Below are 20,743 nucleotides of genomic sequence, written 5' to 3' on the forward strand. Positions count from 1 at the left end.
TGGGTACTGTAGTGTCTATTGTGTGATTATAGAAACTATATATTTTTTTTTTTAGATTGCAATTATGAGAATTTTTTCAAATTATAGAGGTTATTTCACTTGATTTAACCTTCAAAAACTTATTATATGTTAATAGCTTTTTCACCAGGACGTCTCTTGTTTGATTTGTGACCTTCATAAAATGACCTTCATAGAAGGATTTGGTCTGAGGCAGTATCTAAAGGCATTGTCTGGGTTTTAAAAATAGATGTATGGAAAGCTCTAGAGGATATAAACTCTGTTAAGAGGACAGATATTTACTGTGATTCTTAGTTATTAGTACAGGGTAAATTAAAGTGAGTGTGTTTAGTATAAAATGTATAGTTTTTTATTGAAAGAAGGGTGGTTCACCCCCTCCCACACCTCCATCTGCTTACACAGTTTCTCAAATTATATCAACTACATTGAAGATAAACTTCCATGTTTGTTGTATTTCATCTATCTCAGTTTACTTTGTTGGAGCTTATTATAGTACTAAGAAAGTGTGTGTGTGGTATAGAAGAATGGTAAACTGGCATGTAAGTGAAAATACCATTCAAGTTATCTTTCAACAGATTAACATGATTTAAAAATCTCCTTTTTGGTTTGGGAAGTAGTAGTACTAATCACTTTTTATGTGGACCCTGCATTGAAAAATGATTCTATTTTTATGCTTCTTTTTCTATATAAAGACCACATTCATTGTTCATGTAGTTTTGGTGTATCAGTTTACTACATATGATGTAGTGATATGCCTCTTTGTTTTTTTAAGGCTAGGTGGAAAAGATTCCCAATCGTCTGTTATACATGTAGCTGTAACAAAAATGAAGCTCTTGTTTCTATGTGCTCAGGACAGAATTGATAAATGAACTTTCAGGGATCATTAACAAAAACAAGTCTTTCATCCTTAATCTATGTACCAGAAGAAATAATTATGATGAAATGAGCAAGTGCAAATTATAGCGTAACTTCTGACCGTCATTCATGTGCCATAGCAGAGTATTACAATGTTGTAAAATGGGATCCTTTAAACTTGTGTCAGTATGATTGCACCTTTCAGTTATAACTATATAAAAGAGGCTAATTTGTGTTTACTGTTTTGAGATGATAGTGGTATCAAATCAAACTATGCCTTGATCTTTTTTATACTTTTAATAATCTCTCCAAGCTAGCCCAAAGAAAAATATTGAAAGTTATCAGAATGTTAATAGAATGCAAGCTGAATTTTGTAAAGTAGACATTCATTAAAAATGATAAGCATTGCCAAATGATTTATCACTAGAAACCAGGAAGCTTAAAGATGATAATCTTATCAGTTTTTAGGTCAACTGCATTATAAAGGATCTGCGTGACAAAGGATCTGAATAGGAAAGGCTTAATCGGTTCAGAATCCCAGTGCTTAGTTCAGGCCAGTAGTGTGATTGTCTATGATTTGAAGCTGATGCAGCTTTTATTCTGACTAGGAGAGTTCAATGCACAGTAATGTGTTAGTATTCTTATCATTATTTAGAAGCTAAAAAAGAAGATGCTTTTTGTTTCTGATTTCCTATCTGATGCAATTGCCATTTCTTTGTAAATTAGATCGCAGGACGATAGTGTAGTGTGTGGTGGGCTTAAAGCTGCCTTATAAATACATTTACTTGTATGCCTTGTTTGTTGTTATATTTCTAGGACTAAACATTTATCTGTGCTGTGTAGTCTTTCATGTGTAGTTGTCTTGTGTTAGGATAGCATGTGTACTCTCAATCAGTTTAAAAGTTTACTTTAAATGATTATGTTGATGCAATAGATATTTTATAACTGAAGTTTAAAACTTTGTATGTTAAGCTTTAGGTGATGAGATAAAAGGTTGATTGTTAAGAGTTAATTTTTGTTGAAAACAGGGTACCATACTGATCACAGTACATGTAAATGGTTCTGTTGGGCTAAGAGTTTGAATGATTAAATGTGTTAGCCTGTATCAGGCACACATAGCAATAATAAGAAACTCTTATTTCCATTAAATCTCAAATCATGAAAATTTAATATAAAGAATGGCTGAATGTGTTCTCTCGTCTGGAAATCATGAATAATGACCAGCATGTACATCATTCCTATACAAATTCAAGACAAGATCATTTAAATGATTTCAGATCACTATGCATTTTACTCTTAGTGAGATAGGTGTGTGAGCTCACACTATGCACATTCATAACTAAAACTTTATTTTATTGGGCTGTATTAACAAACTGCATGTAGCAACAGCCTAGCAATTCCTATCAAGTAATTGCAACAAATTGTTTTCTGGCATATTGTATCGATTACAAACATCTAGATCTGATCATGTAATATGTCATTGTAATGTTAGCACATTTCCAAAGGTGGTATACGTCATGATGGTTAATAAATTAGTGATAGTTTGATGAATTAGACCCATTGTATTTTGTTGGTTTATTCTCATCTCAAACATTGTACAACACATCTTCTTGCAGATAGCTAGATAGCTTTCTTTTTCCATGTATTTGAGTGTATCTGTAATATGTATGTTAAATTGTGTAAACAGTAATCGTGTTGGAATATAGAAGGGTAGAAGTGGGCCATTTGGGGGACAGTCAATATGACTAATCAGAGAGACAATGAATTCTATTGATTATGAATACTTAATATGAGTAGCATGTAATCTGACTTCTGTCTCTCTGAGTCGTCCTAAATCTTTACTTCTTACGGGCTTTTAACCATTTGGTGTCGAACAAAGTAATGGGGTGCATTAACTCCTTGTTATCTGTAAGAAGTTAAGAGTTTAGGGGTCAAGGAAGGGTGTGTGTGTGTGTGTGTGTGTGAGTATAGAACCCCTAGTAATGTTGAGCCCTGACCAGATATTATGCAAACTAGGCCTATTGACATGATCATTTACTATTCAAACTTTACTGGTGGAAAACAAAAGGCAATTTAATAGTATTTGATAATGTTTTAGATGTTAAGGTTCAAAGTTTCAACCAAAATCTAACTATTTAGTGTTTTAAAAGAAAGAAAATGTCTTTCTATGAAACTTTTGCAACATGGAAAGACAAAATTGAATAATTGTCCACAAAAGTCATTTAGGGGGTAATTTGTTAATACAATCTGTAAAAACATTCTGGGTTCTTGCTGTTCATGACACTTTCACTTCATTGCGCTCCATGCCCCCCCCCCCCCCCCCCAATTTTTACAAAGTACCAGTAGATGTTCATGCCATTTTTAGTCATCTTAAAGATGACCGGTCCGTCACATATCACTATGTGTGTAAGTACTTATGTAAGGACATTCAAAAGGTAGGTCAATATTTTTATGTAATAATAATATATAGGAATTCTATTTTGATGTTATAAAATATATGAAAGAAGCCATATCAAGTGAAGAGAAACTTCAGCTATGTTATATACAATACATTTGTTATAGATTATAAAAGTTATCTGAAATGTAAATTTCTTAACGTTCATGACATTGTCCAGTTAACCCGACTATGTATATACAGATCTCACAAGCAGCCTAAAGAAAACATAAAATCACCTAGTCTGATATGTACTAGTGTGGGTGTTATACCTGCTACAGGGTGAAATACAAAATGGATTTTGGTATCACTCGTAAGATTTCTTGCTAGGTTATCTTCAAGATGCTTTTTACCATCTTAATATCTTTGCTTAAGTAGTTGAATTATTAATTAACTTGTTTTGATATATAACAATAAACAATCCTAGGTGATAGTTGATTACTAAGGGGAAAAATCTTGATGATTTTGAATATAAATAAAAGGACCCTCTTTGGGTATGGTATGAATAACTCAAAATTTATAGATGTCATATCCAAATGAGGGATTCCACACCTTTTCTACTCCTATGTTTGTTTGCTTTTCATAACCCTTTGGACTGGTTTTACATTACGTACATCTAAATACTACATGTGAAGTAGTTCAGTATATCTTCATAATCATTCCTTATCAATGGTGTGATATTTTTCAGAGATAACCAGCATCCATAATGTGTAATGTCACTTAAATGTAGGTATTATTTCTGATTTTTGAAAGTCAACTTTTCTACCAGTTAGCTACAATTTTGTATTTCTTTTCCATTAAAGATTGATTGTCCAACATACCTGCTGAGTTTCAATGACCATTTATGTGTTTTCTGGAGGTTTGTAGATTTGAGGATATGATATGGAAAGAGAAGGGAGACAGAGATTGTTGTTTGTGTTTCATGTCTCTATTATTAAACATACAGGACCCTAGATAATCGTGTAGCTATTACTTTAACTTGAAATCATTTGCAAACATATTTGTTACGACTACAAAAATAATTCATAATTCCAGGAGTTGAGTTGAATAACAGGGCACCTTTTTACTTCACCCCCCCCCCACCCCTGCACTATCAGGAGGACAATTATTTCCTGTACCATTTCAGATTCACGGTGTGTTGCTACACCATACAAAGTAACAATCGGATAACTAATGATCAACGAATATACAGTATACACAAAGCTCGGCAACATTGGCTTTAAAGCCTATCTGAACTAGTTTGGCCAGGATGGATTAGACCTCCCTTCTTGGTCACTGACATGTGGTTATCTCATCAAATAACCTCTCAATTAACATTAAAAAAAAGGGATCATGGGGGACCAACGGGTACCGCTTAGGCATTGTTTGCTATATAGAGGGGGTAAGTAGCTATAAGCAAGGGCGTCGCCAAGGGGGGGGGGGGGGGTGCGACACCCCCCTGTTACACCCACAAATGTAATAATGCCCACAAATGTAATAACACCCACAAATGTAATAACACTTTACCCACAAATGTAACAACACCCACAAATGTAATAACACTTTTCCCACAAATGTAATAATTTTACCCACAAATGTAATAACCACTTTACCCACAAATGTAATAATTTTGAATCACCCACAAATGTAATAATGACTTTACCCACAAATGTAATAAATTTGAAGGGATATTTTGTCGAATTTAAAACTAAAACCCTGTAATAAAGCATGGGTATAGCGCGCAGTCTTTGCTCCAGACCCGGTTATTTCAAAAAAATTAAAAAATCTTCAAAACTAAGACCCCACCATCTTCCAAACTAAGACCCGGTAATAAAGCATGGATTTAGAGCGTAGTTTTTTCTTCCAGACCCGGTTATTTCAAAACTTTTTAAAAATCTTCAAAATTAAGACCCCATCATCTTATTCCTGTGGAAGAACTGTGTGTGTGTGTGTATTGGGTTTTTACAGACGTGTATCAATCAGATATGATTATTTACGTCTGGGACCGACCTTTAAACGTCACCATCCGAAAGACGTGACTCAGTTTCGAACCTGCGTCCTCGGCTGAATCAGTTTGTAACTTCCACTCTTTAGCTGGATTACAGGCGCACGCCACAACGCCTAGCGTAGTTTTTTCTTCCAGACCCGGTTATTTCAAAACTTTTTAAAAATCTTCAAAACTAAGACCCCATCATCTTATTCCTGTGGAAGAACATAAGTATTGAGCGTAGTCTTTCCTCCAGACCCGTTTTTTCAAAAGTTAAAAAACAACAAAAAACAAAACAAAACAAAACAAAACAACAAAAAAAACTTTTAAACTAAGACCCCTCCATCTTCCAAATTAAGACCCGGCAATAAAGCATGGGATTAGAAAGTAGTCTTTACTTCAGACTCGGTTATTAAGAAAAGAAAATCTTCAAACTAAGACCTCACCATCTCACCATGTAAATATTCTAACGCCCACAAATATCCTGGAATTCAATGTTCGTAGAAAAAAAAGTAATTGAATAAGTGACCTTAAATGTATTTAAATATTGTCGCTGATTGTTTTATGCATGTGATTATGAAATATGTTCACGATATGTAACATATATTTATAATTATGTACGCTATTAGTGACATTGGAACGTTGGATTGCGATGTTATATTTTCATGAGTGCGTGAATGAATTACCTTTCTTCATGTGATGAACGTATCAATTACTTATACTGAAGACTACCAATTGGTACGCGGTACACGGTGTGAATTCATGAGAACGAAATTTATTCAAAGGCAAATACAAACAAAACACATTTATATTACAGTTTTCCCTACTTCTGAAACACTCAACTCCCATAGATCACTGTATATAAATAACATGAACCTACCTGATTTTGGTCAGTACACACTTTCGTAACAGAAGAAGCAGTCCTTGCCACTTGCTTTTATTGTTCTATGCTTTTGATTTCTACAATATCTTCTGGTCTTTCTGGATATTGTACTACAATGAAGTAATTGATATATCTGCCTGATTTAAATGCTCAATATTAAAAACGTCTCCGTCACAGTTTTGTTTATTGCTGTGATTTGTTGTAACTTTAGTGTTCTGACACTGCTCATTACCATGGAGGTACAACCACGAGAGAGGGGACTCCCCCGAAAGAAATGTCAGAATTAATCTCTAATCGAGAATCTAGGACACCTACCCCCCTGCCAACTACCCCCAGGTAACTACCCCCTAGAATGACAACCCCCCCCCCCCCCAGCTAACTACCCCTGGACATCTACCCCGGACAATACCCCCGGACATCTACCCCAAGTCAGGTACCCCCGGACATCTATCCCCGGGCAACTACCCAGGCACGTAGCCAGAGTTTGATATTTGGGGGGGGGGGGGGGGAGGGGAACATAAATTAAATCGATCGAGGTCAAAAAAAGGGGTCTACAAAATTTCAACCGATCCTGGAAATTTTAGGGGGGCACGTGACCCCCCCCCCCCCCCCCGTGGCTACGCTCCTGCAACTACCCCCAGACATCAACCCCCCGTCAAATACCCCCGGAAATCTACCCCCCCCCCCCCAATCCAACTATCCCCTTCCAACTACCCCCAGCCAACTACCCCCACCCTGAAAACTACCCCCAACTACCTTAATTTGCTTGGGGGTAGATGTCCGGGGGGGGGGGTAGTTGGAGGGGAGTTAGTTGTCCAGGGGGAGGGGTAGTTGGAATGGGTAAGATGTCCGGGGGTAGATGTCGGGGAGGGGGTAGTTGACTGGGGGTAGATGTCCGGGGGTAGTTAGCTAGGTGGTAGTATACCCATGCTTTATTACAGGGTTTTTGTTTTGAACAAATTCGACAAAATATCCCTTCAAATTTATTACATTTGTGGGTAAAGTCATTATTACATTTGTGGGTGATTCAAAATATCACTTCAAATTTACTACATTTGTGGGTAAAGTCATCATTACATTTGTGGGTGATTCAAAATTATTACATTTGTGGGTAAAGTGGTTATTACATTTGTGGGTGAAATTATTACATTTGTGGGTAAAGTGTTATTACATTTGTGGGTGTTGTTACATTTGTGGGTAAAGTGTTATTACATTTGTAGGCGTTATTACATTTGTGGGCATTATTACATTTGTGGGTGTAACACCCCCCCCCCCCACCTGTCAGGATATTGTCGGTAAAATTGCGCTGCCGTCGGGAAAAAGAGAAAAGGGGGAGGGAAAAAAAGAGAGGGAAAAAAAAAGAGGGAAAAAAGAGAGGGAAAAAAAGAGAAGGAAAAAAAGAGAGGGAAAGGGAAGAAAAGAAAAAAAGAAAAGGAAAAGAAAAGAAAGAAAGGAAAAGAAAGGAAAGAAAGGAAAAGAAAGGAAAGAATAGAGAAGAAAGAAAGAGAAAAAAGAAAAAGAGGGGGAGAGGAAAGAAAGGAAAAGAAAGAAAAGAAAGAAAAGGAAAAAAAAGAAGAAAAAAGAGTGAAAGGGAAACAAAAGAAACGGGGGATGAAAGAGAGGAGAGAGAGGGGAGGTAAGAGTCTCAGAGAGGAGGAGTGGGAGTAAAAGAGAAAAGGGGGTTGTTGGGTGGAGTCGTCTCGTCGAGGGAGCAAGAAAGACACGGGTAAATACGTTGCTGTGTCGGGTCAGCTGTGTCGGTATTCTTGCTCGATCCTCATCAATGCATAAGTTTGAAGTCGGTGAGATGTATATTGTCGGTCGGCCGACAAGTTTTTTTCCCTACGAACTGCGACTTCTTATCCGCTGTGACGACTTCGAGAGTGACTACAACTACAATACTTGTATTTTCTCGAAGTTTCACTTTCCTATGATATCAGCTAAAGAAATCAGAGTTTTAAAATTTTCGGGGAAACTAAATTCAAACAAGTTTTAAGTGTCAACAACGGTACGACGAATCATTTTCCTTTCTTTATATTGTGATGAAACGCGGAAGGGGAAACTTCATTTAGACGAATCGAGAACAGTACAACGAATCGTCTTCTTTCTCTAATAATTTAAGGAAACGTCAAAGCTTCCGCGCTTCGCGCGAAAGTGGGAAACTGAATTCAGACAAATAGGGCTTACTAGAAGTCGAAAACGTTACAACGAATCGTGTTCTTTCTCTAATAATTTGAGGAAACGTCAAAGCTTTCGCGCTTCGCGCGAGAGGGGAAACTGAATTCAGATGAATAGGGCTTAATAATAATAATAAGATTCGAAAACGGTATGAGGAATCGTCGTCCTTTCTCTATATTGTGATGAAACGCCAAAAATTTCGCGGTTCGCACGGAAGGGGAAAACTTCATTTAGACGAGTCGAGAACAGTACGACGAATCGTCTTCTTTCTCTAATAATTTAAGGAAACGTCAAAGCTTCCGCGCTTCGCGCGAGAGGGGGAAACTGAATTCAGACAAAATTAATAGGGCTCATTTAGAGTCGAAAACGGTACAACGAATCGTGTTCTTTCTCTAATAATTTGAGGAAACATCAAAGCTTTCGCGCTTCGCGCGAGATGGGTAAACTGAATTCAGATGAATAGGGCTTAATAAGATTCAAAAACGGTACGAGGAATCGTCTTCCTTTCTCTATATTGTGATGAAACGCCAAAAATTCCGCGCTTTGCGCGGTAGGGGAAACTTCATTTAGACGAGTCGAGAACGGAACGACGAATCGTCTTCTTTCTCTAATAATTTAAGGAAACGTCAAAGCTTCCGCGCTTCGCGCGAGGGGGGAAACTGAATTCAGATGAATAGGGCTTATTAAGAGTCGACAACGATCGCGAATCGTCTTCGTTCTCTAATAATTTAATAAAACCAAAGCTTCCGCGCTTCGCGCGGGAGGGGGAAGCTTCATTCAGATTAGGATTAAGAGTCGAGAACAGTACACCGAATCGTCTGCTTTTTCTCATAATGTAAGGAAAAGTCGAAGCTTCCGCGCTTCGCGCGAGAGGGGGAAACTGAATTCAGACAAAATGAATAGGGCTTATTTAAAGTCGAAAACGGTACAACGAATCGTGTTCTTTCTCTAATGATATGAGGAAATGTCAAAGCTTTCGCGCTTCGCGCGAGAGGGGGAAACTGAATTCAGATGAATAGGGCTTATTAAGAGTCGAAAACGGTACGACGAATCGTCTTCTTTCTCTAACAATTTAATGAAACGTCAAAACTTCCGCGCTTCGCGCGGGAGGGGAAGCTTCATTCAGATTAGGATTAAGAGTCGAGAACAGTACACCGAATCGTCTGCTTAAGCTTCCGCGCTTTGCGCGGGGGGAATACTGAATTCAGAAAAGGATAAACAGTGGAGAATGGTACAGCAAATCGTCTTCTTTTTTTTTATAATAATTTAATGAAACGTCAAAGCTTTCGCGCTTCGCGCGGGAGGGGGGGGGGAAACTTCATTCAGCCTAGGATTACCAGTCGAAAACGGTACAATTAATCGTCTTCTTTTCCTAATAATTTAAGGAAACGTCTAAGCTTCCGCGCTTCGCGCAGGAGGCTCATCACCCACACCCCCTTATGAGCGCGCTTTTAAGTGATTCTCTTGCTCACTACCGCCCCTCCCTAAAATAAGATCCTAGCTCCGCGCCTGCATTAAAATATGTAGCTATGATGCTGACTAAATTCAAGAAATAATTCGTATATTAATGTCGTCGAGGAAAGACCATTTTGCGCATATGCAAGTACTATAGATAGTCCATAGGAAAAACAATTTAGCCTTCGGCCCCAGGTGTATAGGGTTGACTTTGTAGATATTGGAAATTTAATTTTGTCGGTTATTGGTGGCTACTTTTGTCGGTAATCGTTGGCCTCTACACCCCCCCCCCCCCACACTGAAAAAGGTCTAGCGACGCCCCTGGCTATAAGTAGTGCAGTGGGGCTTTGAGCTCTGCCAGTTGTAAAATACAAAGGCATCAAACTTGAGTTCATGCGAAATCTTAGCAACCAATTTAATTAAAATGAGATTACACGAGAAAATACGGCATTCCCGATTTGGGGCGGCCGACAGAAGTTGGATGTGATGGGGTGGGATGGAGGATAAATTATACCAAATGTTGATTACTACAATATACACTATCCTATCTCAAAGTAGAATTTTCGGGCACTTCACTTGGACTATTGAAGTGGCTTTCCACTGCTTCCAGATCAATAAATGGGCCGCGTCCTGTAACCTTTGAGAGCAGGAATATTGATCGATTCATACAATACAAAGTAACTTTCACTCAGGAATTAGACACCTCCCACGTGGCTATCACCAGTCTTTGAAATTCAGAAAAGATTCGTCTGAATCAAATAGTAACCATTAAACATGATATGAATCAATGTTTTATAGGCGTTCGGTTAAAAACCTGGATGATTCCTGCCACCGGGATGACTGAATAGGCCTATTCCTATGTTCGGTTATCGAAGAGTCCGAATATATATAACTTTATATCTTATCATACTGGTGTCAAAATATTATTTTTTTCCTAATAAAGATGCTTTGTCCTTTGATAAAAGTAGCCTTTTTGCTCGCTTAGAAACTCGTAATACATCTTAATTCGTAATAAATCTTTGGGTAAGAGGCGACGCCCTCGACCCGACAATATGCCCGTACACCTAACAATATAATGGCAATACAAATCTTCTCTCATGACTTAAAGATTGGGGTGACGCGAAACTGTTCAATTCCTAAAATGGTACCGTGACTTAAAAAAGAAAAGAAACACGCTGCACTATATAGCACGACAGCATGGAAACGTTAAAGGTCAGCTAAAGTTCACTATTTACAACAAAAAGTTGGGCATTTTGTGATTTCATGGGAGTATGTGTTTCCCAAGGCCCCTTATAGTTCACCCCGCCCGAGGAGGTTCAAATTGCTAATACTCATTCTGGCAAAATGTTCACCTCGTAGTCAGTCAACTGCCATGCACCTAACATACAGCGAGGGGAAGATTCGTATTTTTTGTTGTTGTAATTGTTATTTAATCTTAGAAACAGAATCAAATTTACATTTTTAGAAGGTGCACTGTCATTTTGTGTAACTTTGATTCGCTCGCTCTTTAAAGGTACTATGTCCCTTTTGCAGCCAACCTCAAATGCTGTAGAACTTTGCAGGAATTATGAATATGTCATATATGTCCTATCTGTGAAATTTAAACATTAGCAGTGTCCTCATATTCAAATTATGCAAGGAAACCCGTTTACTTGCTAGACTTCACTGTCTGACACTATTGAGTCACTGACTGGCCTTTTTCTTCTTTGGTAATAACATACATGGAAAAAGTTGTAAAGGGTACATGAGCATTTTGTCTACAGTACATCAATAACCCACTTCTTGTGATGGCCAAGATTAAACTGATTGAATCTTTGCGCAGCATAAAACGTATGACCATTCGGTACAATTGTCTGAAAATCAAGACTATTACTTTTGGGCTCTATAGCCCTAAAGTCGATTTGACAACTAATAGTCGTTATTTTCCCACTTGAAGACATTTTCAAGCCCCACCTTTTTTAGGGAAGTTCTAAATTAGTATTATCTTTCAAATGCAGTTGGAATTTAACTTTTTCATTTGTTGGCCTGCAAATGGGTACATAGTACCTTTAAAGACTAGAAAGGTAATATCCGGGGAAGGGCGTGACCCCCTCACCCCTCCCCTCCCCTCTCAAGGGATTGCGGCCGTAGGCCTACGCCTACTATATTTGATTCACGCATTAGTGTGAGGGACAGATCTTTCCTCTGCAGACGTCAATATACTTTGTGAGTGCCATATATGTATTGTTTTCCTTTTCAAGTCGATATCTTTTTGGTTTTCAGTCAAGTGCCAACTGTAAACCTTAAATGTATGTTTAAAAAGGAGGGAGGAATACGTATGAAATGGGTATGGAAATGGTACAAATATATTATTATGTAATAGAATGATTTTTTTTTTAAATTTTCACTTTTCGATGCAATCTGAACAAAAGTGTATACATGTGCTATATGTTCATACAGTCATGTCAGTGGCGTGGCTACTGTGAGTATGGGGGCACGTGCTTCCAATGAAAAGCCCAAAAGGGGGAAATGCGAAAAGAGGAAGAGGGAGAAAATGAACATGAAAAGTGATGAGACCCTCTCAAACAGCCTCCTTCTAATAATGATCTTGGTTAATTCATACTTCACCCAGAAGTAAAACCGACCTACCCCCCCCCCCCCCCCCCCCCTCCTCGTCTCACCGATTCCGACGCCTTCTCTATGGCGGAGTTCTCTGAGTTCATAGTTGCAATTATTCGCACTTAAACTAGTGAGATTGAAATACTAAGTTCATCATTCATTTAAACTAACAAAGGAAATGTAATTAATAAAAGGGGGTCAAAAGTATTAAAAGAGAGATTATTCGAATTTCAGTTTTATAATGCAATAGTTAGATAATAGACCTTACTTAAAAATAAGAATGTGAATCAGATCTTCTCTTTTATTAAAAAAAGAAGAAATAGAAGAAAGAAGGGCATGTTAAAAGTTTCTAAAAAATCAGGGATTGAAGAGGAAGAAAATATGAAAGAGAATTATAAAGAAAGTGAGAAACATATCAAGAAAAAGTTTAATTAATAAACAGGAATTGATGGAGTCGTAACGTAACAAAAGAAGCTACCAAGCAGAAAAGAAAGAAGTAGTGCATTCCCCGCCCAGCTTAAAGATCAATATAAGGACCAAGACGACAGCAACTCCGATCGATACAAACACTCGCTTGTCTGATAGCCCAAGGATGGATGCATTGTTGGTTTCCATGCCAACAAAAAACTTTCGATGTTTAAATCAAGACATGCATGGAAGCCAGAGACAAGAAAACAATCAACAAAACAACGCCAATTACTTTGTTAGCAACGCGATGGGAGCCCGGGGATGGGAGAACTTTTAAAGCCCCTCTAAAGTTTTGGGAGCTCCAAATTCGCCAAAACTTTGATGGCAAAATTTTACTTAAATTATATCATAATGAAATAGAGGGTGTAATTTAAAACACACTTCTGCAAATATTTCCCCCCAAAATGTGGTTGAAGACAAATATTGATAAAAGAATACCTAATTTGGATTTTCTGTTGTACGCAGAAAAACTTAATTTTGCATTTCATCAATATTCGACTTCAAACACATTTGTTTTGAAAATCCTTGGAGAAATTTGTCTTGTGTGAAATACTCTTCCACATTGGGATAACATTTAAGTGAAATTTTGTCATCAAATTTTTGGGGCTCCCAATTTTAGAGGGGCTTTAAGTTCGCTCTTACTGAGCGCGACCAAATCAAAATCTTGAAAATAATGAATTTTCTTGTTTTATATGTTTTGATACTGCCTTCAGTGTATCGTGCCTGAAGACCATCATCATTATCACCTATACTGATTTCAGTATCACAAATATCTTCAAAGTTAAACATAATTACTCATGTTACTTCTGTCATCACCATCACTACAACCATCCCCATATTCATACAACCACCACTACCACCAATCAGAAATGAAGCCCAATAATTCTACAAGTTCAAACAGCACATACAACCACTCTCTCAAAATTCGTTGACAAAATGTTCTTCCAGTCACTCACCGAAATACACATTGAGACTGATAATAAATCAAGAACTTAAAGAGGTATAATCAAAATATACTTTTCAAAGAAACAAAGTGGCCACTTTATTTACTAAGCATACATTTCATGCATAAATAAATATTGCGACATGGCATAGCAAAATAGATTAGGGTGCGCACCACAACTTTCATTTACATAAATGTTAACACATTTGAGGTAAGTACAATAATAGATCAAGAAAAGGTATACATGTAGCGCTACGAAGTACGAAAAGAAATTTACAATTTACATCGTTATATATCATTGATCAAGGTGTTTGGATGACAAAATGCTACAAGTCTAGGCGAGTAGCAATACGTATAGATAATTTCATTTCTGAAAAAAACAATTGTAGTCTTCGCTTGATATCATTTAGGAAGTAGGTTTGACAACCTCTACTAGAATTATGATTGCATTTCCAGCAGAATATTACTCGCGAATATCGATAATTCTATTACACTGTGAAAGATGTTCATACACAGAAGGCGCGCCGAATATCTCGCATCGCGGAGTAATATCCTGCTCGATGACATCATAGAAATTAACATATACTTCCAAAGATCATATACCAAACAGACTTTAGAATTTGATAATATATAGCGATGTCTCTTTCAAAGACACATATCAAGTGATAACATGATTTCATTGTCCACTCTGTTAGTACAATAATCAAATGTCCAATTAATGATTTTATGTTTTAGACCGTTAATAAAGTAAGTATTCTATTTTACTTTAATGTAAATTTATTTATATTTTTACAAGAGAATTGCAACTAGGAGTACATGTATATATACAACTGAGCCTACATCTGATTTATGAATACTTGTACTATCTTTTCCAGGTTGACAACTAAAGTTTTGCATTTGGCAGACAATGTTATCATCACCAAATACAATTCATAACTATGTAGAAGAATTGCTACTTAGCAGACGACACTATTATCGCCAATGTATACTATTATTCGAGCTGCTCCACTTTCGACAACATTCAACGTTCAAGGCTATTGCCGGCTTTTCTTTTAATATGTCCAAGAGTTATTTGGGTAAATTGAGTTCTATTAAGATGCTAAAGGGATTAATGGTTGAATAAAAGACTGACGATAACAGTAAGAAGCATAACCATTAGACTTGTCTTGATAGCTGCTGCTCCACATGTGACTGACACACAGACGTAGTTATCACTAGGAGAGGCAGGGCGGGTCCAGTAAGCTGCGGACGCGGGCTCAACGCTGGAACAGGCGTATGCGAAGTCATCACAGGTGACATCGTCGAGGGTGAGAGTGACGGCGAGATCGGAGAAAGTAGAAGTGGATCCGGCGTTGATGTCGGCGGTTTCCTGAGAAGATGATAGAGAGATGGTCTCAGAAGCGACTTCAGTGCCACCGGTCTCTTCGTCGGAAAGGTAGAACTTGACGATCCAGTTGTCGCTACCGACGACGTTGTCGCCTCCGGAAGGGTTTGAGATGGTGATGTCGAAATCGACAGCTTGACCTCCACCGATACCGATTACGCTATCATCAGGATTGGTGATGGTCAGGGCACTGATAGCCACATCGGCAACAGCTGTTAAGTAAATGAAAGAAAAAAGATTGATAAATGAGTGATGAAAAAGGCAAGAAATTATAAACTTACTACCTTCATAGTAATAATATCTTAAATCGATTGTGCTATATTGATTTTTAAATCGCTTAAGTCTATACAATCAACTATACAACGTTTTGTTTCAGAGAGGAGCTTCAGAAAATTCAATTTCTCGACATTCTAATATCATTTGGATAAGTTCAAATATACAGCTTTCAATCTCTACTTCAGAACTGAATTACATTTTTGGACTACTTTACCAAGAATGAGTAGCGAATAAATTTACCTTTGCAGACGAAGGAAGAACACATAGAGCTGTTGGACGTATCGACACCGGACCAGGTGACTCCAGTGTATGCCATGATAGACACACAGGCATACTGATACACGGAACCATCACCACATTCAATATCGGTCAGATTGAGAGAGGCCTCGAGGTTGCTCCACGTCACAGAGTCATCATCAGTAAGAGCAGTAGTCTGTTGAGCTGATGTCAGTTCGACTGTAGAGTAAGCATCCAGATCTAGCGTCTCACCATCCTCGGACAGAGTGAAGACGGGCATGAAGCGGGTAGAGCCATGGGAATTGGTGATGATTGAAGCAGCTCCGCCAGTAGGCGTGAAGGTGACGTCGAACACGACATCGAATACTTCGCCATCGTAGATGACAGAGGGACTATCGATGGTGAAACTGTCGAGGTCGAGGAACTGTGCGTAAGATGCAGCAATAAGAGCTACCAGGATGATGAAGCGTGTGAAAGCCATTGCTTTGTAGGATGTAGAGTTGAATCTGGAGAAAAGATTGTGAAATTGGGGATGAAAGTTAATCCAAAAGCCTCTTACTCTAAACACAATTAAATATATAGCAATTTATTGAAATAAAAAAAAAAGATACGTAGCAGTTGGAAAATAGTTTTAAAAAAATACTTATTCTTAAATTACACCAAATTCACAACAAGAAATGTGATAAAGGAAGCAAAGAGAGAAAGTTGCCGTGCCAAGACAAAAAATAAAGTTGTAGTCAGGCCAACATCCAAACAACCAGTCGACAGGGGGTGGGGCCGACAATGCACATGGCGGTCAAAATAAAAGAAACTATCGATCACCCCTCCATCTTACGCGCCCTATTTACGTTGTTGCCATCGTGACGATAAGACCACGCCAGCCCTCTCGTACAGATCGCCCACCCCCCCCCCCCCCCCATCGAATTACACAATATATTAATATCAGATTGTTCAAAAAGTGGATCAAAACGGAAAGTTAAAGGATATTTATGCTTCATTCTCACATTAAAAAAAAACCTTTCCCCATTAAGGTTATAAGAGATATCTATCTCAGATATGAATACACTGAGTAACTGAACATCTTTAAAACATGATCAGTTTGCATCAATAAATCATCATCTATCTTTTTCAAATAAGATGAGAATTGGATCATTGATACCAATTACTCAGGGGAAAAAATGATATTATTTCGAAATGAAACCACAAAGTTTAAGAAAAGTTACAGAAAAAAGACTTAAAAAAGACGGAAGACGATGTTAAATAAAAATAAACTAAACAAATATTTAAAAGAATCCACGCTTACCTTAATAAAATCTAGAAATAGCTGTAGTATCCTTAAGGATGGCACAACACCTTGTATAATGAAGATCCAGGTAACGGGTTTTTTCTTCTTCTATCAACTTTTTGATCCAAGTATTTTACAATATCCAAAGATAGAGATGTCTCAGTAATGACTACTTCTTGAAGACTGATACCCCTCTACCAACCTAACATGCTTATATGGATCCACTCTGTGTACCCCCAGTAACCATCAAACCGCACCCAGTTGCTACCCTGGGACAATGAAAGAGGGTAAATCTAGCCCTCTGATTGGTCCAAAGCAGGAGATCGAAGACCAAGATGACGACCGAAAGAGTTGTGTAGGGGTGAAAGTGTGTTACCCTGTGCCATGGAGTCGGATAAAGATCGATATAAATATTGATGGAATTTACGTAGTGACTGGGTCGTGAAGAAAGGTTGCGACGTAAAGAATAAATGCTATTTGGGACGGGTGGTCATAACAATGGAGAACCAATACCCGTTATTACATACAGTAACCAATATCCTACGATACAAGAACACGAAATATTCATCTCCATCCAAATAAAAACAGGTTTGATCATGTGCGTTATGACGAAGGCAATATTAGGCAATAAGATTATACTGTGCAAAGGCATAAATCAACACACTACGTCCCCCTTAATCCTTTTGGACCACATACAAACAAATTGGATTAGGTTTTTGTTCTTATGAGTTGAGTAGAACTATTTAAAAAAGTTATTTTAACAATTTAATTTTTAATTTCATTATGTTGTTCTGATTTTTGATAATGATCCATTTCGAACAAAGAAATGAAACAGAAGCACATAATTATATGACAAATCTTCGGCGTGGAATCTGCTTGATGACTCTGAATTTTGCTTAATACCTAACGAATCATGTAATTATACTACTAATACTAATACTAATTCTACATAGATTTTAGTATGTTATAGTAAGGAGAGAAAACTAAAATACTAATAATTCTGCTACTTTACTTCCATCGCACTATAAAGTCCCTTTTGAGGGCAATCCTATCCATGGAGTATAGGTTTATCTGTATGAATGCAGAAAGTAAGAGAAACATTTTTTTTCTCCTTTTATTTTGGGGCTTTAAACAAAATATATATTACGGATATGTATTTTCATAAATAATTTAAAAAGACAAGACCCTCCTAAATAATATATTTCGAAAAATTGACATTTCAGATTTTCAATAATTATGTGTGTTGGAACAATAGGGAAGGTTGTATGCCACTACTTCCGATTCGGCCAATTTGACACTCCGACTCGCAAACTGATTACAACTTTCAAAATGTGTGGCTTTTTTATTGTTTCTCCAATTTCATTCAAACTTTCACAAGTCTGCTTCTCTGGTTTTTCTTCTTCGTTTTAGAGAAGTTGTCTTAAGTTTGATTTCCCTTTAACACAAAATAAATCCCCCAAAATGTTAACCTCCAACGCTAAAGAATCAATTTTGTGGAAGCTTTTCTAAAATTAATATCGATTGTTATCGTATGAAAAAGTAAAAATTGAAAAAAATATGAGTAAGACATTTCAGTGTAGATAAATGTCTTTCTTTTTGTGTATTCTTTCAATTCCTAAACTAGTTACAAAAAAGAGCAAGATATCGATTTTGATATAAATATGTTCAATCTCAGCAAAGAAAGCGTGGTTTGTGTTGACGGATCACCCTAGTCAAACGCTTTAAAGGTATAACTTGCATATAACCGTACATTATGTTTATTTACTTGTATCCCTTCTGATTAGTATACATGTATTTTTGTTAAAGCTTCTAAAGCTAGAATGATTTGACACGAAGTTTACTACGTTTCATGGGTATCATTACGTTCTGTTACACACCTTAATGAGTGTTGAACCTAAAAATTTAATCAGGTATTTTGTACAAGCGTCGATCGGTATAATGAATATTTAAAAATGCAACCAAAAGTTCAATCTTCAATTCAATTAAATTCAATTCAATTTCAATTCAATTCAATTTATTTCTCTACAAATGCAAAACATGAATAGATACATGAAATTAAATACATACATACAATACAATAATAGAACATGTACATCATATATAAAACGACTAACCCTAACCCTAATCCTAACCCTAACCCTTCATTTCATAAAGAAAGAATTGAGAAATCAGCCCTGTCGCTTTAGGACAAATGTGGAAGGGGTAGTCAAAAAATCAAAAATGATTTGTCGAGATCTACCCCCAATAATACAAAAATATTATACAATTAAAACTTAAAAGTAAATATTATACAGTTATTGACTGGCAGGGGGTGTAATAATATACAAATAACGCACGGTCCAGAGTGCAATAGCGGTGAATGCAGTACGCGCGAGGTTTCTTTAGATTGGTGCCGCTCTGTGCAACGAGCCGCTTGCGGCGAGTTGACAGTGCGAACCATCTGAAGAAACCGAGCGTACACTGCATTTACGTTTATTCGCACAACAGGGTCAAGTGCGTTATTTGTTTTATAAAATAGCGACACAAATAGCAACAAACGAAACTTTAAATCTTAAGTTAGAGTCTACGAGAGTTCGATCTAGATCTAGAGTTATGTTGGTTCTAGACTAAGTCTAGACCTTGCATTTGCAGGCTTACCAAAAAGTCAATGGGATTCGTTGCCTTGATTAAAAATAAAATCCATACAGTCTAGAGACGAGTCTACATCAGACAGCTGAAATTCCTGGCTTCATTATAAAATCCGAAAGTCAAAACAGGCCTAAATCCAAGGCAAAAGTAAAATAAAAATTTGCTTTTTAATAATACCCCGCTCTAAAGTTAGCTAGCTAGCTAACTGTTAGAGCTAAGCTACGCGTACGTTGCGCTGGGGATCATGGTGGATCGAGCGTACAATATTAGCTACGCGTAGCCTACAATAATTGCAATGCAACTCGAGGGAGCGCGTACTACACGTACGCGCGCGCACTGGATCTCCATGGTCACGCGTACGCACCGTGCAATATAACTTTTTACTGCGCTTTTTCTGCACTCATTTCTGCAAAATCGTGCTTGCATCAAATTTTTTTCAATGTCATGTGACGCGTATTGACCAATCACGATGCTTAAAATACTAGAGCCATTTTATAAAACATTATTTGGACCGCTGAAGGGAGTTATATTTCCCAAGTGGTTATATTTTCCCGAAGCGCGCAGCGCTGAGGGAAAATATGGTCACGAGGGAAAATATAACTCCCTTCAGGTCCAAAGAATGTTATATACCCCCTGCCAGTCAATAACTGTTATATTAGATAGCCTTGGGGGTTTTTTTTTGTGGGGGGGGGGGGGGTCCATATTTTTTTTAGCCCGAATATTTTTTTTTTTTTTTTCGGAGACAATCAAAATTACGGAAAAATAATTTGTCGAGATCACCTTTAAAAAAAAAAAAAAAAATTGGGGTTAAAAAAAAAAAAAAAAAAAAAAAATTAGCATTAGCAAAAAAAATAGCATTTTTCGGGAAACAAAAAAAAATTATTAAAAAAAAAAATTTACCCAAAAAAGCATTTTTTGGGGAAAAAAAAAATGTGGAAAAAAAAATTTCTTGGGAAAAAAAAAAAATTCATGAAAAAAAAATATTGAAAAAATAAAATGGCCCTCGATAATGGTGTAATGTATGTAGTTGGTGACATACAGTCCTCAAGAGGGCGACATGCATTGATTAAAAATATATTCATTTCACCAGCCGGTAAAATATAACACTGAAAAGTGACCGGCCAGGAAAATATAA

At 37.2% G+C, this 20,743-nt stretch overlaps 1 protein-coding gene across 1 annotated transcript; it reads right to left on the reverse strand.

Annotated features, from left to right (window-relative positions):
* Nucleotides 1–13,869: 13,869 nt before the first annotated feature.
* Nucleotides 13,870–17,162, reverse strand: LOC585965. Its single transcript, XM_785768.5, has 3 exons — nt 16,999–17,162; nt 15,699–16,201; nt 13,870–15,394 (listed from the first exon to the last, which is right to left on the reverse strand). Exons 2-3 carry the CDS (start codon nt 16,174–16,176, stop codon nt 14,907–14,909), a joined length of 966 nt encoding a protein of 321 aa, XP_790861.2. The 5' UTR covers nt 16,177–16,201; nt 16,999–17,162; the 3' UTR covers nt 13,870–14,906.
* Between the last annotated feature and the right edge of the window lie 3,581 nt (nt 17,163–20,743).

This window comes from Strongylocentrotus purpuratus, unplaced genomic scaffold (assembly GCF_000002235.5).
Source record: "Strongylocentrotus purpuratus isolate Spur 01 unplaced genomic scaffold, Spur_5.0 spur5_scaffold_2, whole genome shotgun sequence".
NCBI classification, from domain to species: domain Eukaryota; kingdom Metazoa; phylum Echinodermata; class Echinoidea; order Camarodonta; family Strongylocentrotidae; genus Strongylocentrotus; species Strongylocentrotus purpuratus.